This window comes from Rhea pennata, chromosome 3 (genome assembly GCF_028389875.1).
Source record: "Rhea pennata isolate bPtePen1 chromosome 3, bPtePen1.pri, whole genome shotgun sequence".
Lineage (NCBI taxonomy): Eukaryota > Metazoa > Chordata > Aves > Rheiformes > Rheidae > Rhea > Rhea pennata.
The window spans coordinates 109,496,348-109,521,097 of record NC_084665.1 but is presented as its reverse complement, the minus strand read 5'-3'; the positions used below and the strand labels follow the sequence as shown (position 1 = coordinate 109,521,097).

Genomic DNA, 24,750 nt, shown 5'->3' with positions numbered 1-24,750 from the left:
ATTTGATAGACTTTGGTAATGAGTGAAATGGTTTCTCCAACCAGAGGACAGGTTAGCCAGTGAGCTTGTTCCTAATAAAGGTCTCAGTGAATCAGGGTCTGGGATATACTTGACATTTAACATGTATATAACCCAGTTAAATAAAAGATCCTGACTTGACATAAATTACTGTGACTTTACTGACTACATCAAAGCTAATCTACTTTATTTTGTTTTTAAAAAATATATTTCAGTACTTGGACTTCTTAAAGAAAAAATCAAGTTTAGGGCATCATCACTGAGTTCCTCCCCTCCATTTTACTTCCTCCTCATCCTTCTAGTCTCCTGTTGTTACTCGTAGTGCTTTGTAGTTTGGCAGTGCTGCTTTTAAAGACCCAAATTTTTTTTTAGGGATTATTTAGTTGAATAGTGCTACACACTTGAGTAGATCTGTGGCATGTTTGTGGCTATTTGTAAGCTTAAAAATGACATGGTTGAGTTGTTTTTTAAAGCTCTATAAGGAAGATACAACATCTTCTACCTTTAGTTTTTGATACCAAGCATGCTGTTGGGCACTTCTGTAATTTTTCTTACTGCTCCATAATACATAGAAATATTTGAAATTCCAGTAGGAAAAAAGAGGATGATAGAATGCTCTACATTTCACTCATTCTCATCTGTTGAGCTTGTACCTCTTTAGGTAAATTAATAATTTTCACTGAACTGAAATACTATTGTATACATAACTAATTTGAAAAATCAACAAACTTTTATTCAATACAATTAAATGAAGTAAAGATGGCATGTTTTGACACTGCACCTGCTTAAAATAATATGAATCAGTAGTAGAAACTATTAGAGAATGCTGGAATATAGTAGAATTACAGAGGTGATTTTTTTATGTATTTTAAATAGTATTTTTTACATTTTATTGTAGTTTAAATAGAAGAGAGTTATTTGGGGCCAAGCAACCTCAGTAGGTTAGAGAAGTCTCCTGCTGAGTGTGACCAAGACAGAAAAATCATTTACCATAAAGAAATTTGACTCCACGTTCTCACAGAGACCTGCCACTAGACTTACTGTTCTGTCTTGTAGCTATTTACCGTATTTTAAGCAATCATTGATTTAAATGGGAATGAAAAATGGTCCTTTGCTGCAGGAGTTTATTTTTGCAACTGAGAAGATAAATCACTAGGCTGGAGTCAGTCTCCTTCTTTGAATTTATTATGATTCTTTCACGCCTATCAATTCAGCAGTCCACCTTCAATAGGAGGGATGAAGAATGCTGCCACCTCTGCCTCAGAATAGCCCACAGTCTGCTGACATGGGCATCCCGCGGGAATGCTGGGAGGGTTCAAGCTGTAGAGCTTGATGGATCCAAATATCTTATTTTCTGGTCAACTACTATAAGCGTCAGTCCATTATGCTAAGTGAAGTCAGTACTCTTAAGAGAAATTTAATAGGATGCAGTGATATACAAATTAATTGGATTTGTATATACCTTGCAGATTGCGTTTATTGGGACTTAACTGCAACATACCTGTTTTTTTGAATACCCTAAAAGTCTTCATCGTAAAATATGGACCTTGGAAGTCATCTGGTCCAAACCAAAAATATCGTATTCAGTAGGACAAGCGTAAGGCCTTGGGAGCTTCATGCGTGAAGGCTTACACAGAAGTCTGCTTCCAAGTAGGCTCTTCCTAAGCTGCTGTCCTCAGCTGTACTTTATTAAAATTACACCTCAGTGATACTTCAGATACTTAACAGCAACATAAATGGTAGCTTATTTTGCATGTTTTTGGTAACCTCACTAGGTTTCTATATAGTAAGTTTTTAGGTGCCTATTATGTATCAAATATTTTGTTTTACATTAAATTAAATTCTCATATTTTAAAAAAAAAGTGAGAGCAGAGTTGAGACACTTTTTAAACTGCAAAAACATTTTATAAGGTTTTTCAAAGTATTAGTGCAAAAAAAGGTGTGGGGGGAAGGAAAGAAACCTCCAAGAAAAGCTATTATTCAGCTTTAGGGCATAATATTGTCATTATCTTATTTTGCTGGTGTTGGCTTTGTAGCACAAGGCTTCTGAAATGAGAAGTCACTCTTATAAAAGAGCAAAAAAGTGAAAAAGAAGGCTAGCAGACAAGACAGATATGATTCACTTTATCAAAATTAGGTATTTAAAATTAACTGAAACTTTATTAGGCTCCCTTTATAATTCATGTTGGGAAAAGGACACCTATGAGAGGAGTTTTTTCCTCCAGATGTGTGTGTCATGTCCCACCTGTGATCTGTGAGGTAGCATATTATAGAGAGGAGAATATTAATTTTTAATCTGATTTAGAAAGTCCCTTCTATGTCTCTGTTCCTGTACTATATATAGTTAAAGAGGTATGTTTAATTGTTGCAGCTTAGAAATAATAACAATAATAATTATGTTGAAAATTAGTATTACATTTGTATCAAAAGATATTCAAAATCAAGGAATTGAACTTTGGGGAGAAAAAAGGCATATTTTCTGAAGAAGAGTCCTACTAACATTGAGTAGGACTGCATATTTTAATGAATAAAAATTGAGTTTCAAAATGTAACAAAAATTATCTTCTAACTGAGGAATATAAATGTATATACAATTTATTCAATTTCTTTAATTATTAATATCTATATGTCCTCTTGGAGTTTATCACTATGAAATTCTAAAACATTCTTTCCACAAGAATTATTTATGATAGCTTCTGAAAAACTGAAATGGCTGAGACATGCAGCAAAAAGAAGTGTGTAATATTCAAAAGTGTATTTCAGGAAGCCCAAACATGTATTCTCTTGAAAGCAAAGAGAGCTGAAGTGTGAGGGGAAAATAAGACAAATGTAGTGGACCAGGGAAATACAATGAGCAATAAAAGAAAAAATAAAAGCATACAAGACAGATAAATCAATGGGGTCATTGCAATGAGCAGGGATAAACAAGTCTAAAAAATAAGCAAATAAGGGAATGATCGCAAAAGCCAAAACTGAAAATGTGAAGAAAATTGCGGAAGCTACGAGGACAAGCAATAACAGATTTTACAAATCTGTGAGGAACAAGAGGTCAGTGAGAAAGGCTGTGGTCTCCCGATGCGGCTGGGGGGGAAGCGAGGGACGGCGGAGGCAGAGCGTGCTGGGGAGCCGAACGCTTCCTCTCCCTCGGTGCGCTCGCCGTCGAGACCAAAGGGAGAATGCCAGAAACAGAGAGAAGCGTCCTGCAGGCAGAATCTGAAAAATTAATGAAACAAAGGATGATAGCAGAATAGGTTAAGAAAGAAAAAGAAGAAAATAGGGCAGCTAAATAGTAGGCTCCAGGTCTGGTGGCCTGTTTCCTGGCCTTCTGAAAGAGCTCAGTCTTTTTTTTAACTCTCACAGACTGAGGTGTGTAGCTGAAGAGCAGGAGGAAGGCAGTGCAAGGCTCTGCCTTGAAGGTTTTATAAGAAGCACCCAGGTAATGCTAGCTTTGCAAACTATAAATCCAAGCAGAGGCAAGAATAAATTCTGGACCGTAGAGAAAAGGAACAGCATACTGGTACAGAGTAATTAGGAAGGACTTTACAAAAACTGACTCAGAGTTAACTACCGTAACAGATACCCCTGGAAAAGTGGCAGTTTCCTCAGTCTTACAGTGTTGGCTCAACCTTGTAAAATTTATGAATGTGCTTATTTCCATTAGTTGCTGATGTCTCCTGAATTTTTACTGCATGAGCAAAGACAGTGAGAATAGATAACCAACTAAATTTGAATTCACAATTTTATTTTGATAGCTAAAGTTGCAAATAGTTATTTAGTGAGATTTATAAAAGTATCAAAACAGATCAGGCAGATAACTGGCTTTGGTTCCCATTGCTGGTTAGACACTTTAAGGAGGCCTGAATCCAGAGTAATGTCTTAGATTCTCACATAATTTATAAAGTGTTCTGTAGAAAAGCATAAAGCTAAAGATTAAAATAAAGGATTTAAAATGACCAGAAATTATTATGATGACAATTCCTTTATACCTTTGACAAATAATTTGTATCTAAAAAGACATACACAATTATATTTAGATGACAAATACAAAAATTAAACAATTACAGCCAAAATAGATGTAGTTATTATAATGCTATCTTAATTGCCAGTTCCTAGGCTATTGTGAAATCTTAGGGGACTTCTTCCAGGCACTGCTAAGTTAAAATTTTCTGCAACTATTTAGTGTGGAGGGTGTAAAGAAGACAGTGCCAGACTCTTCTTAGTGGTATCCAGTAGATGACAAGAAGCAATGGGTGCAAACTGAAATACAGGAAATTCTGTCTGAACATAAGTAAAAATTTTTTATTGTGAGTGTGGTAGAACACTGGAGCAGGTTGCCCAGAGAGACTGTGGTGTCTCCATTCTTAGAGATACTCAAAGCTAGACTGGACATGATGCTGGGCCACGTGCTCTAGGTGACCCTGCTGAGCAGGGGAATGGGACTAGATGATCTCCAGAGATCCCTTCCAACCTCAACCATTCTGCGATTCTGTGATTCTTAATTGAACAAATATGTGGGAGTGGGGGATGATTCTGGCTTTAGTGTGACCAAATTTAAGTTTAATTTATCTCCAATGGCCAAATATTGTAACGGCTGAGCATCTACTTCTACATTTTATCACTGATTATTTTAGCTTAGAGCTGCCTGAAGCATCATCTTTACCTCTCATAGTGTTCTAAAAAGGTTATTATAAAAGGAAGAAAAGAAATCCTAGGGGTTGTTGGGAGGAATTTCTTCCCTGTGAGAGTGACAGAGCACTGGAACAGGTTGCCCAGAGAGGTTGTGGAGTCTCCTCTGGAGATACTCAAAGCCCACCTGGATGCAACCCTGTCTACCATGCTCTAGGTGACCCTGCTTGAGCAGGAGGTTGGACTAGATGATCTCCAGAGGTCCCCTCCAACCTTACCCATTCTGTGACTATGATTTTGTCTAAGTCTACTCACATCTTTGAAAATCAGGATTTTAAGAAAATACAGTTTAATGACAATAAGTTTGAAGAACCTATAGTGAGGGTAATATAAATCACAAAGAGAAAGAACAGAAACTAAGACAAGAAACTAAGGCACATCCACTCAATGAATATTACCCTTTCTGCTTAAATTACACTGAACAGCTATGCACGTTTCTAAAATCCACCTAAGCCCCAGGCAGCGATTCAATCCTGTTTTCCAGGACTGCAACCTCTGTTAGGCACCTAACTGAAACAGGTTCCTCTCTAATTATTCAGCCATTTCTCTGCATACTACACACACTTGGAAATTCCTGTTCTGAGGAAAAACTTCCCTGTCTTCTCTCAGAGCTCCATTTAGTTAAACAGTTTAGATAGGTCCTAAACTCTTTCCACATTACCAGGGGAAACTCTAAAGTAAAGTGGATGTCATCAGAACTACAAAAATAATGTTTCTCTTTTGCCCCAGATTTTAGGTACTGCATAGACTGATGGGGATTGAACTCCCATTTCTGCCCTGACTGTAATAATGTGGGAAGTTCTCTGTGAAGATATATTCTATTTTTCCTCTTGAATCTGAGCAACTTTGTCCTCACCAGGTGTATAAGATTAATCACAGGCAGGAGGCAGGATTGTGACTTGGCAGAGAGCAACAGTGGGGACCTAAGAACAAGGATTCCCAACATATTAATATGTTTTACATTGAAGAATTTTTGAATAGAAATATAATGCAAAGAGAAAACACCAGAATTGTAGGCCTCCTTCTTTCCTAGGTTTAATGTTCTAAGAGTAGTAGAGGTTTGGGCTCTTGTTCACCTTCTATGTAGTATCAGATTGTGATTTTCTTGCAGCCAGTTGCACAGGAGCTCTGCTTCTAGAAGGAGATGCTCTTACCCAGCATGTACCACGCTATCTGCTAACTGGAGAATGTTTCTTGGGATTGGAGGCTCTGGGTTCATTCCCTCTCTAGCTATACTAAGCCTGCAGCATTAGGTCTCTGTGTCCATTTCTGCAAATTCTATATTGTGTTATGACATACCTGCACCCAGATGAGGAGGACAGGAATCTGGCTAGATGCAGGTGCACAAAATTTTCTGAGTGTTTCTTGATAGAGTTAATGGGTGACAGTTGATGTCTCATTTAGGCACACTGTATTAGACTTTAGAGACACCTACAGTCCCTACACAGAGAGTTAGTGGTGCTTATGTTGTAGAGAGTTCTCCCTTAGCAGGTTTCCCATGATGCATACCCATGTTAGGTGACTGCATATGATCCGTAGATATGAGTGTGATGAGCTGAACCAGCCCCTCTGTGAGCATAAACTTTACAGTTAGAGTAAGACAGAGGTTAAGTTAGGCACTTACATAAAATGGACTACTTGCTACCTTGCTAGTAGCAGGTAAACTAATTGGGCTACATAGCTATTGGAATGCAATTAAATCTGGCCAAGATCAAGAACACGCAGACACCACAAAGAGCACATCTGTAGTACTAAGTGCTGTGATAAACTCTATTTTTTAAGTGGTTTCTGACTGTGAAACATTGTAAGAAGGGAAGAAAATGATAAAGATCTTAGTGGTTTGTAATCATGATAAGATGTAAGCAAATATAATTTAAAGAGGAGATTATAAGTTGATGTACAGAAAGAACTAGTGGGAACAGTTTAAATGTCACAAAACTAGTCAATCACTAGGAAAAGAACATGGCAATAAGTGCTACTCAAACAGTGTGGCTTGAGTAGCACTTAAAATTGAACAATAAAGAAGTTCAAAGGGAAAGTTTTTAAAATAAAAAAGTAATTAATGTGTGTGATCACCCTCTGTAGAAGGTTGTAGAGGTTATGCAAGGATGATCACGTTCAACAAACACAGGTTATACAATGTTTGCGAAATAGGTGGCTAGTCTAATAGAAAAATAATACAACTGGCCAAAACCCGGAAATGTTATGGCTATCGTGGAATGTTGTGATATATTTAAATGTTCAGAGCACAAGTGGTACTTAGCTACTTAGCTTTGGAAAATTTTGACTTTCTTCACTGACAAAGGATTTTATTTACTATTTGATTTTTTCAGTGTGAGAACATTTCTAATGCTGGCCCTGAAAACTTAAGGGAGCTTTCTTTCCCTTTTATTTAGCTCTGTAGCATATAATAGGGAAGAACAGTGGAAAATTTAAGAGCAATTCATTATTTTTAATAATAACAACAGCAACAGCGTTAAGAATGCAGTCCTATTTTCATTATTTAAATAGCACAGGAACACATCTTAATTGTACACAATCAAAACCTTACTGACTATTACAAAATTATGTAGTATTGCTTTTCTTCTGATTATTGTGCTAATAGCTAACAGGTAGTAAAAGTTTGCTATTTTTAAACTACCTTCAAACAAAGGGTGGAATATGCAAAATAGAAAAGAATGAGAAAGAAAAACACACATTTGTATTAGTTCTGTAAATGTTATGCTGGCATGTACCTGTGACATTTTCAGGCAAATAATGGTTGCTTGCAAGTTCAGAGGTTTTATAAGTGTTCTCTCCCTTGGTCATTATTGCCTAAGCAGCATTTCAGTTTGAAAATATGCATTTTGAGAATAGCAATTAATCATGGTATAAAACTAGAATAAATGACTAAATGACACAAGTTATATAATCTGACCTACAGAAATCTTCAGGATAGTGTAATAATATGCATCTTTTATTTTTGAACAGTGTTTATGGCTGTCCTTTGGCAAAAAAAAGAAAAACACAAGATAAGCAACCCCAAGAACCAGCTCCCAAAAGAAAACCCTTTGTGGTTAAAGCAGACAACTCTTCAGTAGATGAGTGCTATGAAACTGATGGCACAGAGGAGATGGATGAAAAAGAAGAGGAAGAAGAGGAAGAGGATGAAGAGGAGGAGGAATATTCAGATGACAATGAGGAGCAAGCTGATGAGGAGGAGGATGATGAGGAGATAGATCGAGAAGAAGAAGAGATTGAAGAAGAAGAAGAAGAGGATGAAGAGGAAGGTGAAGATGTGGAGGATGAGGAGGAGGAGGAGGAGGAAGAAGAGGAGGAGGAAGAGGAGGAGGAGGAAGAACGTGGTAATAATCAGAGTATTAGTAAAAAGTAAACACTGTGTGTTTTCTGGGTTAATCTTCCAGTGTGGTGTGTGAGGATTTAGCTGTGCAGTTCTCATTAAAGCTATGCAGTTAAGTCTCTCTGCTCCACACTGAAAATATACCCCACTGTGTTCTTTTAACATTTATTTTAATAAGCCTGTCTTCCAAATACTTTTTAATACACCAGCACTTTCAAACAAGCAAACAAGGAGGGTGGAGGTGTGTTTGTGCTAAAAACATTTGCAACAAATGTAGTCCAAATAATGGATTAATGCATGCAGTTACCAGGAGGATATTCACAAAGATACAAGCAAAGCATCAGCTACAGCTGGATGCCTGCACTGATCATTTGCAAGTGTATTTGCTGGGTCTGCTTAGATAATGTCAGTGAGTGCCCACATAAATTCTGTCACAAGTTTGCAGATAACTTTTTGTGAACAAAGATGAGCCTATTTCTTTTGAAAATTTTGCTCTCCAATTTTATTCCACCAAGAAACTATTCAGAATGAACTGTTTTAATATATTTTGGTTCTTTGAGACTTGGATGATGTGTACTTTAGTTGATTATATTAAAAATATAGACAGTGAAAGGTTTACATACATAAATTTTCTCTAAAAATAATATTTTCTGGTTTTAATGCCATGACATAAATGTCATGTAAACATATTGGTCCCTGTTAGTAACCAAACTAATGCAGTAGCATTGTGATTAACCTATTCACCTTCCTCTTTTGGGGGATATTGGACTGTATATAACTAGTATTTTCTAAAATTATAATCATTGTTCACTTACTCAAGAGTCCATATGCTGATGACAGACATCATAATGCACTGGGGTGAAATGAAAGAATCATGCAAAAATTAATGAGCTATCTAAAAAGTATTTTGTTCCCATTTCCAGGGAACACGTTTTTGGTTGGGTAGATTCACCTTTCTAACCAATAAAAATATAAGAAAAGCTTTCAGCACTCCTCAGTTGGATTCCTCTTAGCAACCAGGTATGAAAGTTGTATGACTTTTGTTTCAGCATTTTGTAAGGTCAGATCTTAAATCTTATAGAGAAAGACTTTGGAAGTTTTCTTTCCATTCAGGCAAGACGGTGGCCAGTTGACTGTAAGATTTTTTTCAGATACCTGGATCTGTAACGTTCCCTCAATTGCTTAAATTTACCAACCACATTGGTAAAACAAAAATAGCTAATCTGAAAAGTTACACAAGAATTTGATGCAGCAGGAAATGATTTCCTTTTGCAGAGAACTGTTGTTTCAGAAGCTGAAAGAGAAGCTATCCTAGATCAAGCTGGTGTGCAACTGCTATTGCTATCCTGATAGACGAGTGCAGTAAGTCTAGCAGTTTTTAAAAGATAGTGGTGACTGAGCTTGTTGGTACTTAGGTCATGGTGAAACTGTTCCTATGATGTGGGCTGACATGAAAACTTTGAATCTACACTATAAAAAATGGCTTTAGGAAAAAAACCTTAAACAAAACTAAAGAGCTCAAGAAAATTGCTTCTGGCAAGCCAGCAGGCTTGATACTCAATTTACTTCTACTGACATTATGAAACACAGTGCTTTGCTTATTCCAGCACATTTACACATGCACTTAGTGGTCCTAGTCAACCTATAGAGGGTAACTGATTTTTGACTGCTTTCCTTCCATATATAGTAGGCTGTGGTTAAGAACTGAAAGTTAAGAATTTTGCAGAGGTATATGTATTAGCTGCTCTGCATAGTACATTGAATTAAAATTCATGCAAGACAAGGTTTTCTAAGGATCCCATGTTATTCCAGTGATAATACATATGTTTATGGATAAATATATATTTATATATATTCTATATAAAATATTATCCATTAGGAAAAGAGTTCATAAAATGGGAAGAGTGATAATAGAATTTTATAAGAAAATTATTTTGTGATCTTTTCAGAATCAACATATTAATCACTATATGGACAGTCCCAGTTATAGCACAGCTGTTTCACAATGTAGAGTTAGTAGCAATTAATGAGGAAAGTAATATGGGATTTTTATGTCAAGGAGCAGGGTTTGATAACAGGACTTGTTCTTGGTGAGGTCTAAAAGCTAATTAATAAAGCAGGTTTTCTTAGATACTTTATTTCCTATTGGTTTTGACAGGGATCCTGTCATTTCATTTTCTTCTGCTCATAACAAAAGCAGCTTTGGTGGAATTTGGACCATTTGTTTTCCAGGAAAATGAAGTGCAACCAAAGGAAGGGATTCTAAAAATAGGTGGTCTGAATATGGCATTTGCCTTTCTCTATTGAGATAGGGGAAAATTAGGTCTAGCAGCTCTGAATTTAGTTGTCTGAATCACTCCCTGCTCACTTCTATTTAAATATTGTGCTAAACCATCATCCACCCTCTAAGGCACCTTAGCAGGTAGTCTGAGTGTGTCTTACTCTTCCTTTCCTTAGAAACAAAATGCAGAATTATCCTTTGGTGATGAGGAGGCCTGCATGGTCTTCATAAAAGTTTCTATCACTTGCGCTGTAGCTTATTGTAGTTCAGAAAATTTCCGTGTCATCCAGATGGACAAAATAATTAAAATCTTAGCATCTGTGATAGAAGTGTTCACTCAGCAAGTATAAGACCACAAAGGTAACAATTAAGGGAAAAAGATTTAAAAAGATACCATTTCCTAAACCAAATTCATTTTTCTGTTAGAAAAAGATAAATCCTGAGAAACTCCAGTACCTCATTGGCATGTCGTTGCCCATACTTTGTGATAACAGAAAGTGAATTTTGAATAGGATTCTCAAAGGATTATAGGCAATATAGGTACATAAATCTTACTGAAAATATTAGGAAATTTTCTGAAACCATTTTGGCCTTTTTGAAAATCATATCTTTCCAGTCTAGTCATTAGTAGGCTAAAGGACTTGGAAGATACAGAAGCTTCCTAAAGCAACACTCTTACAAATATCAAAATACAAATTAAAGAAACAAAAAGACTTTTTTAGATCTGTGTCACAGATTCTGTGCTGATATTTCTGCATATAATCCCTTGAATTAAAATTAATGCTTAAAATTCCCCATTAGTGACCAGTATATCCTCTTTAAACTTCTATTAAATGTACTAAATCTCTTTAAAGAACAGGTATCCATCTACCTTATTAAAAAGCACAGTAGTCTTGAAAAGCCCTTATGTACAGCACCCATTAAAGAAAAGGTGAATCTTTCCAATTTCTCGTATATCCTAGGTTTTCACTTATATCCTAGAAAAAAAAGGCAGACAGATGACCTTTGTTAAGATAACCTAACCTGTAAATTCCAATCCAAATGGGAAGCAAATGAATTAAGGAGTAAAAGAAAAGGCTGCTTTTGGAGCTTCCCTTCTCCGTGATGGTTACTGCATAAAATCTTTGACTTGAAATCTGAAGGACACATTTGATTAGCAAGGCAAACCAAAGTACTTTCTCCTTTTCAGAGGAGCTCACTTCAGGTATCTGGGTCCCAAAGACTGTTTCACAAAGCTTTTCTATTATAGAGAGAAATCTCCGTTGGAGAAGCTACCGGAACAGATGTTCCAAGGCACCATTTAGCCTATATCACATGAAGACATTCAAGATGGCTTGTACTCCAGGTATTTCATAATTCGCCAGGGGCAGGAGGAGTCAGGCTGATCTAAAGAAAGTTGATACATCAATCAAATCCATTTCAGATAAGAAGTTGCAAAAATTGTTGAAATTTACTAAAATGTGAATCGCCAAGATACATGAATCTGCTAGACACTACCTTTCATGGTCTAATAAAGTCAAGGTAGCAGACAAATTTAATATACCAACATGTGGTACTGCACTTAATTTTTAATAAAAATAGCTGTAAGACAGAGATAGCAGTACGTATTCAAGGGAACATGATACAATGGGCTTTTTTAAAAAATAAGGGTTAGCACATGAAAGTAGAGAGAGTTGTCCCACCTATTTTCACATTTCTTTAAACTGGACAATTATTTTTCATAATCTAGTAAAATGATTCTTTTTTTCTTCCACTTGTATGAACTAGATTCAGACACACAGGCCTTCATAATTTGAAATACACCTACAAGCTTTATTAGCATTGTCAGTGCTCTCCTTCATCTTCCTGATCCCTAAATTAGATTGCTTCTGCAGCAATTATGCATGTCCCTCTAAGCAAGAGGAGACACAAACACCATTCTAAAGATAAAAGGATCACATGTGCTGAGGAAACTGTGGTAGTGCACAGCTCTCTCACTGTCCTTGCAACTTAGGAAATTCTCCTTCTGCAAAATAAAGAAGACAGCTATGTATTAGCAAGGTGGACTGTCCAGCCTGCTGACCACAAATTGTATTCATTTATTTAAACTGTCAGCAGGAAAGCAGTCGTCTATTTGGTGAACAGAGTAGGTGTCCAGTATTAATCAGAGCAGAGAGCTAGACTCACGTGTAGCTCTTAGGCAAAACATTGAATAGAAGAAAATTATAGCTTTAAATGAAGAAGCCAGAAAACAACATTTCACTGTTTAAAACAATGTGAATGGAAAGAAGTGCATTTTCCAGAGCTGAAGAGGACTTAATAAATATATGCCAGCCTCACTAGGGGGAAGCAAATATTAACTCTATGCTAGCAGACTCTATTGCTATAGCATTTCATCTCTTTTATAAAATAATATAGGAGCTCTCCTTTTTTTCTGCTTCTGAAGAATGGGCAGACAGTGAATTGGATTGAAAACTGACTGTACGGCTGAGATCAGAGGGTTGTGATCAGTGGCATGAAGTCTAGTCAGACTGGGGTTAGTACTGGGTCCAATACTGCTCAATTTACTCATTAATGATCTAGATGATGAGGTAGAGTGTACCCACAGCAAGTCAGCTGATAATTCAAAACTGGGAGGAATGGCTGATATGCTGGAGGATTGTGCTGCCATTCACATCAAGTTGATCATCAGCCAGCAATGTACCCTGGCGGCAAAGAAGGCCAATGGTATCCTGGGCTGCATTACGCAGAGCCTTGCCAGGGGACTGAGGGAGATGATGTCTATTCAGCTCTAGTGAGGCCACACCTGCAGTGCTGTATCCAGTGCTGGGCTCCCCAGTATAAGAGAGATATGGAGCTACTTGAGTGAGTCCAGTGAAGGGCGATGAAGATGATGGAAGGGTTATAGCATCTGTCATGTGAGGAAGGGCTGAGAGAACTGGGATTGTTTAGCCTGGAGAAGAAAAGGCTCAGGGGAGATCGTATGAATATGTAGAAATAACTGAGGAGAGGGAGTAAAGAAGATGGAGTGAGGCTCATGCCCAGTGGCAGGATAAGAAGCAGTGAGCACAAACTGAAACACAGGCAGTTCCATCTGAAAAGAAAAAGCTTTTTTTTTTTTTTTTTTTTTTTTTTTTTTTTTTTTTAGTGTGAGGGTGACAGTGCCTAGAGAGGTTGTAGAGACTCTGTCTTTGGAGGTATTCAAAAGCCGCCTGGATGCAGTGCTGGGCAGCCTTCTGTGACCTTGCTTGAGAAGAGTGGTTGGGCTAGATGATCTCCAACGGTCCCTTCCAATCTCAATCATTCTGTGATTCTGTGAAGAAAAAGACACTGTGCTTAGGGTACTTCACCAAAAAAATATGAAGAACAAAAAAATGAATAGAGATATGGCTAGAAGACCTTTACCTTGACCATTATGTTTTTTCTTCTACATAAGATGATCAAGTTGCCTTTCTGGTCTAGTTACAAAGTGCACAAGCCTGGAAGTGGTTGGGTCAAACCACTACATAGGACAACTCTTTTTCCTATCTTCTTCCCGTACTGAAGATACAAATATACACTGCTACATGTCTTGATTTTTAGCAGTTAATATTATTTCATCTGGAGACATTCAGACTAAATATTTTCACCTTTTTTTTTTTTTGAGATAATGTAATTAAAAGAATTTGAAACAAATAATTCAGAGCTGAAAACCTCAAGGCTGTGAAGTAGGATGGGGAAAGAGCTAACCAGTAAATACCTGTTGGATACCTCCAGTTCTTGTGGAAAAGGGTTGGATCTATTTATTGTACTTGGTACACGTTTGTGGGCAGTTGGTTGGATGGTTGGTTAATTGATTGCTTAAACATGAAAGTTATGTTAATTTAGGAAGTTTTCACTTGTTTGTATGTTCTGTGCTCAAGATGTTTACTATTTGCTGCTTGCAGTATAATTTGTTCATGGCATCATTTAAAGATCATCTTTAATTTTCTGAAGTGAAATTGAGCCTGATACTTAGCTCATTTACATCAGGATAAATCAATAACTTTATTTAGCTCAATAGAGTTATATTTACATGAGATAGTGTTGCTTTTGTCACACACAATTTTTCCTTCCTTGTGAAGAAACATTTTAAAAGACTGCCTTCTATGTGAAAGGTTAATATGAAGTTCAGTAAACCTTTCAGGCTCTGCCTAGAAACTTACGCTAAACTTTATGCAGTTAGTAGTCCTGCTTACTTTATTTCCATATTTAAGGTTAGGAATGTACGTAAGTGTCCTTCTGATTTGGGGGTTTACATACTTAGCTCTTTTCTTACAAATAGAAGGCCTTAAATGATAATATGAAATATCAGATCCTTCAAGTGCAAATGATTCAATACAGCTTTATGCAGTGTAAAGAAATTATTCACCTTAATGAGACAAATTATTGATCTTTGCCAAACATAACTTGTGTTGACATCAGTTGAAATTCTGTAGAGGGTGTTGGGATGCTTCAGCTGTTCACAGCCTGAACTTAAACGCCTTAGCAAGAGCATCGCACAACAAATTCAGCACCACACTTGATTTTAATCCTGTTTTCATTCTGAATCTGTTATGTGTGCATTTGGTTGCTTTTGGTATTAACTCACTGACTTGTTTAGCTCAGTTGGTTAGAGCGTGGTGCTGCTAATGCCAAGGTCGCGGGTTCATTCCCCATATGGGCTATGCTGAGGGTTGGACTAGATGATCTCCAGATATCCCTTCCAACCTTATCATCCTATGACTCTTACATCTAGTGTTAGCTGAATATGAGATATTGGGCCCATTGAAATGTCAAATTATTTTGGTGCTTCTGTGTGCCTAGACCCAGAGGTAATCTTGCCAGAGAAGTAGGTCTAGACAGCAACCATATATCACAGCAGTGCTGCTTAGGATTCTTGCAGTTGCAATCCACAAGAAGAGGGTTCATAGAGGCTATGTATTTCTGTGTTTCCATTACATCCTACTGTCTGCAAAAAAATGCAGAGTGGATGCTTGACTTTGCTCCTTTTATCTGTTGCCTGACAGGATGATATAGCAAAATTACTTCTTTCTGGAGTAAAGTAGATTGGAGAAGAAATTAAAAATACAAGTGTTGTAGTGTTAGAACTGTATTCTTATTCTCACTAGACTCTCTGAATACAGTTCCTTCCCAGTGATCTACTATTTTTGGCACAATGGTGCCAAAAAACTGTTCCTTACGCCATATAGTGCCTTAAAGATCCAATAGTGAATTCAGTTCTATATCAGCTCTGTGCATCCATATTTGCAAACATAATGACTTGGTGTTATCTTAGAAAGTCTCACTTCTGGGATATGGCATTTTGGGAAGAATATTCACAGAATGTGCAAAACTGAGCTATTCATATTATCTATTTGAATTCCATTGCCTTTCAGAAGTGCTTCTTCCAAGACTACATTGTCCAGGCTTGCATGGCAGCTTACACAGAGACTACAGACTCTGTATGAATCTTTCTTGATCCTACAGATGTAATGATTCTTAAAAATACTCAAAATAGTTTTGCTTGGTCAGTGTTATAGGTTCCTATTTTTCCTCTCATGTTCAGAATGCAGCTGTAAGGACAAATTTTGATCGCACTATTCATTCACAATTCCAACTGGACTAAAATATACGTCCTAAAAAGTGCTGAATGAACACAAATGGCAACATTTCACCCTGAAAAGCAGAGAACCTTGTTTGGTTGCTGTAGGAGTTAATTTTGCGCTATAACAGTTCCTCTGGGAGATAATAAAATGAAATAAAATTGCAGACTGGATTGATCATTTCTTCTGATCCATATCTACTCTCATGAATCAAGTTTGCAGTCCTACTGAATGCCTCAAATTACAGAAACAAACAAAAATATGAAAAAAGCATTATTCTGAAACAAAAGCAGTGATGTTTAATAAGCATATTTGCCTGATCCTGAATACCTTTTATTAAGCAAGCATTTCTTCCTCATATTATGGTTTTCAGAACATTTCAATTTGCTTCTTCTATCAGCTATACCACACATGGCATAGTCCTTTTATATCATAAGAGGTACTTTCCCTTGTATGAATTAATTTATTCTACAAATGTTCTGTGAAAGCAGACTGTGGGAGACAAAATTAATAAGCTACACAGCAGTGAAGGCCAATTCATTTATCAGAAGACTGAGAGGGCTAATGGTGGGAAGGAAAGCACCTCAAGAGTTTGGTTAAGGATGTAAAATAGTAATTAGGGAAGACTATTGAAATAGTTATAGGAATTAAGCTAGTTTTGGTCACTCTTGTTCTTAAAATCCTCAAAATTATTTGGCATATAATGGATTCATACAGAAAGTACTGAAAATGGTCAATCAGTAACATTAAGCATGTAAAGTACCCATCATACTTGTTGTTGAGTTGTTAAGCTTTTTTCATACTATTTCTAAGGAACTCTTGCCAGATTTTACATGTTTTATGCACTAAATATTACTGTTTAGCAGAAATTTGGGGTAGCTCTATAGGAGACAGTTTTGACAATTAACAGGATTGACAGTTCAGCACTGGATGTGAATTGATTAGTTGAACAGATCAATCTGATGATTTTGTTATCCTAAAAACTTAATTTTGCATGCTATTCTAGTAATAGGAAGAGTAGCAGTCTAGTTTTCAGCAGTTACTGTAAAGCCAAAGATACTCCACAGTTGTAAAACAGCTGAATTTACAATTAAGAAGCAATACAAATGAAAAAGACAAACAGGAATTTTCTTCCTTTTACTCCTTAGATATGGATTATTGAAGGTGATAAGTGAAAGATCAGTGTGACTTAAGTATTTCCAATCACATAATACAGAGGTGTTTGCAAATCTGCACAGGCCCACATCAGGCTGGGTTATATCCTTACTTTTTTTCAAAGCATATGTGATAAGACTGTGTGGTTGACGTACACACTTCTAAAGTGGGCTGTGCAACTGCTTTCCTTCTGATTTCTATTGTATCTTATATATATGAAATCCATAGTTTTACCAATTGCCTCAATATTTAAAAGAAGTCTTTATAAAGAGATACATCAGCTAAGCAGCTTCCTGGACACCCTGCAAAGCACTGGATCAAAATCTTTATAGGATAACCCTTAGATGTTTTGTTATCATCTCCAATAATTAAAACTATCATTCAGCTTTCAAGTCTCACATCCAACTGAAAGTTGAAAGTTGTTTTGTGTTCCACTGAAATATGTTGAATAAAACTTTGCCCTCAGATAATTAAGCACAAAATATATTTAATAATCTTTTATTAATAATAGTTATTATTAAATAATAATTTAAAAATAATAGTGGAAATACAGAATAACTGATAATTATTACCAGATTGTTAGGAATAGGAGTGGAATTAAAAAATCAAAATATACTTAGGTTTATGATGTAGTTTGTTATTATCTAATGAGAGCAATCTGTGTGTGTGCTTCTCTGAAAATATAGCCAAAAAGGGCAATTTTTTGTGTGAATAGAAACTAGAATACTTTCTCGAGAGTCAAAAATCCTCCCATGTTTGATGGAGTGGAGTAAATGTTCTGAAGTAGAATGGAATGGAAGTTCTGCCCCTGTCTGTAACTTGGGTACCTGAGCTGAGTGTGAGAGGTGTAACAGGAGCTCAATACCACGTTTTCATCTTTCGTAGCAGAGAAGGCTAGTAGTTAGACTGTTTTTGCACAAGCAATGTTCTTAAGCATTCTGCTGAAGCTGTATCACATCCTAGAAAAGAATTCAAAAACAGCGGTAGACCAAAAGGGATCATTCTTCTGGGAAAGCAGGACACGCTGGGTTCTTGTCTTTGCTCCAAGGACATTCGAACCATTTTATGAATTGACTGCTTAATATTAGATTACAAAATCAGTCATGGGAGCAGGGATCAGAAACCACTTTTCTTTCTCATAGATGAGTGCCTTTGCATGCAATGTACAGTGAATGCAGGATATTTTTGCATGATCTAAATAGCATGAAAAGAAATATGTGTAGATCTTAACGGTGCTCTTGTGTTTTCTGCTTCCTAACAGAGCCTGCCTCCTGTCTGACTTGTAGTGTGGTGATTTGCATAGTTTTCTGGGAGATGTGATATTCGATCCACTTGAACTGGGAAGGGTTTTAGTCTTTTCTGAAAATTCTTTAGCAAGTGATGTGCTGAACAATTTATTTCACTTCATAGATAAAGGGAGACACATGTGAAAAAAATAAAAGATGAAAGAAGCAGTTCTTCTTCTGGCTATAAATTAAGGCAAGGTAGCCAAAAGAACAGTTTATGGAAAGCCTTTGGCTGTCAAGTGTGTATTAGACCTGTTGGATTGGTCCCCTCGGGGAACTTAGATGTGAGAACAGCCAGTATTTAGAATACTTTGAGACTTAAATATGGTATAGGTACAGAGCTTCTTAAGGCTGGGGCTGTTTAGAAGCACACATAGAAGCAGATCCTTGAGTAGTTGATCAGAGTTTGAGTTTCGACATGAAGTGTCTCCTGGGCTTAAGCAGTGAACAAACATTGGTATCACTGTATCACCCAAGAGAAATATTTCACTGTTCCTATACAACATTCACAAGAGAAGTCCAATCTGAAAGTGAGGTAGAAACTGCTGCTGATATATTTTTAAGTGATTACTGTTGAAATTCTCATTAGAAGATGAGTTTAAGAAATAATTTGTTTGAGTGGCTGAAGAGTCTTCTCCCACAGAAATGAGAGAAATAGGTTGCAACTCCAAGGGAGTACAGGGCTTACATAGGAAAAACAAACTGCAGAAGGACACAAATAAATGATTAGGAGGTCACCATGGGAGCACTGCAGAGAGTAAATGAAATATGCTGTTGGGGTTCTTCCCTGGAAAATTAGGAAACAAGGAAGATGATAGGAAAGGAACAATCTAGATCATATTAACATTGTGCAGAATCCTTAAAATAACCAAAAAAAACCAAGGCTTTAAGGAAGAATGGTGATTTTACAATATAACTCGTTTCACATCCACATGCAATGCAGCACAATACAGTTCTACTCTATTCTATCATTATATGTTCTTCTCCCTAATACATGATCATTTGCATATAGTTCATTTTGTGACATAACTTAAGATCCTTTGCAATATTGTGTCTTTATACCATATTGATGGAATTTTATATCAACAGACTGCTTTTAAAAACCCGTCCAATAAATGTTGATTCTCAGATTTTTTATAGCATGAAAACTTAAAGACTATTCAACCTGACTTTGTCTGTGGGGAGGATACAAACAGTGATGAGTCATAATTAATAATTATTTAGAAATACAAAATTAAAATAGTAATGTATTCATAAAACAAAGGATAATTGTCCTTAGCAAATGTATGTTTTGCTTAAAATGCACATTGCACATCACTGGGTAGGTAGGCAGTGAGGAAATAATGTACACGATTTATCTCTGTTTTAGGAAAGTTTCTGATGCAATTCTATTTAGTAAATTCATTTTGAAGTCATAAAACATAATACAGCACCACATTCAAAGGGACAGAGGGAACAAGTTCATGATGGATAGGTTAATTCTGTTGACTTTTAAGATGCTCAGGTACTTCTGTGTGCAGAAATTTAAGTTAATGAGACTAGAGCCTAAAAATAATCCTGCAAAATGCAATAGAGAGAGAACAATGTGTTAGGGTGATTTCAGTATGAATTGCACGCTGAATACTTGAAGAAAAAAAGGTATTTCAGGCAGAAATAGAGAAATTGATTCTGATCTCATGTACATTACTTCTACCAGTGTGTCACTGCAGTGAACCCCAGTAAAACAATTCCCGAGTTGAACCATCATGAGACCAGATTCAGACTCAGAATCTAGTTTTATGCAGTGTAAGCTTTTCTCTGTATCTCTACATATGTATGTGTATCTTCGAAAACTGGCTATTGTTTGTTTGACTGTTCGACTTTGAAGTTCATTGTTTCTGTGTGTCCAGCTGGCGTAAGCGTCCCAGCCAGAATATCGTGCACTGAGATTGTGCTGCTCTAGCAACCAGGTCAATGTAGGCTCCATGACTGCCATCACACATGGCAGGTATATCACGGGCTGGAAATATATATAAGTATGTATATATGTAAGTGACTCTATTTCTCCAGGGAAAGTTTTCTCCTCGTGAGACACAAGGTTTTGTCGTCAGGACAGATAATCCAGTGCAGATCTGAACAACAGTGGGAAATCACTGATAGGAAGGAGGAACTGACAATTTCTAAAATGATAGCACTGTGCATTCTTAAGGTGGATCGAGAGCTGGAACAGTCTCACAGGAAATGTCTTTGCAGTGCAATAGCAGAAGAAAAGAGGGGGGGGGTTTGCTCTGCTACCATAGCATACATTTTCTGAATTTGACCAGTCTCTGGGCAAGGCTAGCACTCAGGTATTCTAATCTCCATCCCAAACATTTCTAATGTCATAGAACTTCTATACACATAGTGTAGAGAGCAAATAAATAGGAAATAATAAAAACTCTTTGTAGCTTGCTGAGAGCTGTACCGCTGAGTCACCACCAGATTTCTCCTGCCTTACTTCCCATTTCTTCAATCACAAGAATCAAAGACTACATCTGTATGAGTGAGTAAAATGGATCAACACCCACTCACTTAAAGGCTGAGTCCAGCCCTTGCAACATGGCTTGTGTTCATACCGCTGAAGTTTTACATCCCAAAATAGGATGACTACATCCAAAACTACCCCTTGGGAATTGTCCCTAACCAGCATCACTGCACTGTTTCTGGACTTTGTCTGGAAGGATGCTAGGTGATTCAAACCAAAACCATGCCAAGGCTTTACTAACAATTTAATGGTACAAATGATCACGTGCAACTGCTTGTTCTGGTGTGCTGTCCCTGATTAGTTTATACTAGAATGATTGTAGCAAAGGTAAAAGCAGTCTCTGAAGTTACTTCCTCCTTAGTTTAGGGCGTATTACTCAACCTTCCCTGTCACTGAAACCCTGGGAAATGATGGAAATGTAGAAGCTGGATCATGGGATAAGGAAAAAGAACAACCCCCTAATAAAAACCGTAGCCTGTCTCTCAGGAAATGTTTCCAGTGAAGTAAAGTCTGTCACTGACGCACATAGAAGTCTTTGTCTTTCCAGATCCATTGCCACTGAAATCAGTGAGGAGACAGAGGAAGAAATTTCAGGAATATTATATTTAAGAGTTCTCTCATCCTTTGGAATGATATTAATAGGTGTCTGTCTGCTCTGGCAGACAGGTCAGATTATTATCATAGCACAAAGAGGCTTCCTTTGAAAATCAAATACAACTCAAAATAAGTAATTACATTTATAATAGAGATCAGATGAATGTAATAAGATATAACTACCTCCATTTCACTCATATAGGCACAAATCATCCATCCTACCCAAAGTATCCATCGTGTCCTATCGTCATGAAGTTTTGCCTATATAATTTTGTCTCTGTCCACAACCCAAAGATAGTTCCTTTCAGGTAGCTCCTTCCTCCCTGCAGTTCCTTCTATGTCAAAGATACTGTTGATGTTCAGCAAAGGGCAATTTGAAAGTTCAGAGTAAAAACAACTGGGATAGGATTCATCCCATCCAATTTAAGGCATCTGTTGTGTAGATGTCTTCATGTAAGCTCGTTACCAAGGAGCTCCTTCATTACCCTCAACTTCATTTATGGCCAATCAAGAGAAATAGCCACTTCTGGGAAGCAATTCATCCAGTCTATTTCAGATGACTACCTTAGGATTGTATAAATCACATTCCAGGATGCATGTTTTTGTCCATTGCCTATAAATGGAGTCTATATGACTACTTTATATGGAGACGTGAATGCATGCAGTTGAGTCAGAAATATGGATGTCTGCATTGAGTCAGAAATCAAAACTGAATCAAAATCAGTGCAAAGTGATTACATATCTCTACAGTAACAGTTTCCAATTAGTCTTTCTTGGAGAGTAGAATGTGAAAATGTTAGTTTATGAACTGATTTTTTTTTCCAGTTTGCATCCTTTGCAAAGCAATGATCATAGAGAGAGGTTTAGGTAGGGGTCATGGTCTCCTAAGCAACCTTCGGAGTAGCCCCATGAGAAACTCTGCATCAAGAATTGTCTGAGTAGGTGTCCTCCTTTTGGTGCAGCTGGTCTTGTGCTCCCCTGCTGTGTCCCTGCTGTATCACAGTATTTGGTGAGTAGCTATGGCTGCCTCATTGCCTGCTGCCCTGCTGAGATTTGAAAAGCTAAGAGAAAACAAGAAACTGCTAGATACTCCATTGAGTCATTCTGTGCCTATATCTGAGAAAGAATACCTTCCCTCCCTCATATAGACTTCTTGGGGAGCAAAACTAGGATCAAATGAGTATCAGCTAAAGCCATCTCCATTATCTGCCCAGCCAGAAACCAGGTTAAAACAGTTGAGGGCTGCTTGGACTTGATTACGATTCTAAGAAACACTGACTGGCTTAATTGTACTGCCCTTGCAAACCTAGCATATCCATTTCTGGTCACAGATACTCTCAGCAAGTTCTTTCCCAAGAACTTTGGTATGCCTTCATGCCAAATATTGCTGAATCTTCATACTCAACCTATCCATAGCTACTTAGAGGAATCTCAGTAGATAATTGAAAAGTATTATTTGCTGATGTGCAAAAAATGCCCTTTCCCTAGCATATTCATTGACTTTAACTTTTTGAAAATAATGTTGTCAGAATGAAAGGGCTAGAGAGTGTAAACAGAAGGCTGAGAATAGTGGTTATTCGCCTTTATTCAGCACTTATGACATTGGATCTGGATCATTCTGGCTAGTTTTGGGCTCACTTGTACAAGAAAGACTTGAAATAGTGGAGTCCAGTGTTTAGCCACCAAAATGGAAAATGTGCCAGAACACATGATGTACAAAGAAAAGCTGAGAGAAATAGGTTTATTCTGTCTGAGGAAGAGGAAGCTAAGGAGACATCTTACTGCTGTCTTCAACTACCTAAGGGGAGGGTAAAGAGAAATGGAGCAGTGCAGCAATAGGATGAGAGGCAACAGGCATATGTTGTAACAAAAGAAATTCTGATTAGAAATTAAGAAAGAATTTTTCATCATGAGCATAGTCAAACACTGGAACAGGTTGTCCAGAGATGCTGTGGTATCTCCTAGAAGATAGTCAAAACTGGATGGACAGGATCCTGAGCAACCTTCTCTAAGTTGGTGCTATTTGGGGCAGATGGTTGGACCAAATGACCTCCAGAAGTTACTTCCAGCTTCAGCTATTCTGTGATTCTCTGACACAAATACAGTGTAAGGTGGCATGCAGAAATGTGAGATGCTCAAAGATCAAAGAAAGGCAAGCAGCATCTTGTGGTGAAAATCAGAAATCATAAATAAGCTGGGCACACCAGTTTAAGTCAGAATCTAATCAATTTTAAGAAGCTGTTGCAATGTCTGTCACTAGAAACAAAAAAAATCAGAACCATAGTCTTATCAGAGTAGCTGTATCATGTATCTTCATGATCCTTTTCCAAAATGTGCAGAGACTGTTAGGTAGCTCATAGGAACTGAAGATAGGAAAACATGGATGTTGAACAAATGACCTCATATTTAAAGATGTTGCAACTGGAATCATCTTCTGGATTATCTGATGCTCTTTGTCTCTCTTTATCTAAATTTGTGCAGGATTCTGTGGTATTAGTGAGAATAACTAAGGTAAGAACTTCTATATTCTGCCAGTAGTTTGTAAGAATATTTGTAGAATGCTATTCATGCAGGTCTGACATAGGCAAGGCACAATAACAGAACACAAGGATCTCATAAGTAAAGAAAAAGAATACTTAAGGGGATTGATTGTATACAAATTTGCTTATACAGACTCATTTAGATGAGGTCTGTACAAAATCTGATTAGTACAAAAATCTAAATCTTCATAAATGTCAAAAATCATTCATGAAAATTCATTTTTACAATTTCAAATGTATTTTAAGGGGGAAAATAGGAGAAACAAGGAGAGTTTTTATATATAATTAACCACTTCACAAAAGGAAATAAATTCACATCTGTGAGGACCAGGACCTCTTTTAGTCCTTAGGGGAAAAAAATACTGTACTTATTTTTCTGGTGAGCCAAATCAGTTAAAAAGAGAAAATGGAAAGATCAAAGCGTGACAGAAAGAAAAAAAAAGAAAAGAAAAGATACAGTAATTCAGCAAGTTATGTACACTGTTTGAAAGTCTGTTCAGGCTTACTCTGTTGTCCTCACTCCTATTTTACAATACTGAATCCTACAGTGATGTGCTGTGTTCTTTAGCTCAGACCTTCCTTGCCATGCTTAATGACTTCCACTCTTCATTTACTTTGCTTCGAGCATTGGTTATTTTTTGAATAGTAGAATTATTGTAGGAGAGCCTAAACAGCAAAGCCCAGTATTATAACTATTATAAGTATGTGCAGTGAGCTGAGGGGGAGGAGTGAAAAAAATAGATCTAATGGAAAAATTAAAGTGCA

General features: G+C 37.0%; 1 protein-coding gene across 4 annotated transcripts in view; it reads left to right on the top strand.

The window, feature by feature from the left end:
• The window catches only part of MYT1L (myelin transcription factor 1 like), a 127,828-nt gene that overhangs the window by 17,898 nt on the left and 85,180 nt on the right, over window positions 1–24,750 (top strand). For all 4 annotated transcript variants that reach the window (XM_062571140.1, XM_062571139.1, XM_062571138.1 and 1 more), the window contains exon 4: window positions 7,675–8,045. In XM_062571140.1, the coding sequence (XP_062427124.1) occupies window positions 7,675–8,045 (371 nt within the window). The remainder of the gene's footprint in view (window positions 1–7,674; window positions 8,046–24,750) is intronic.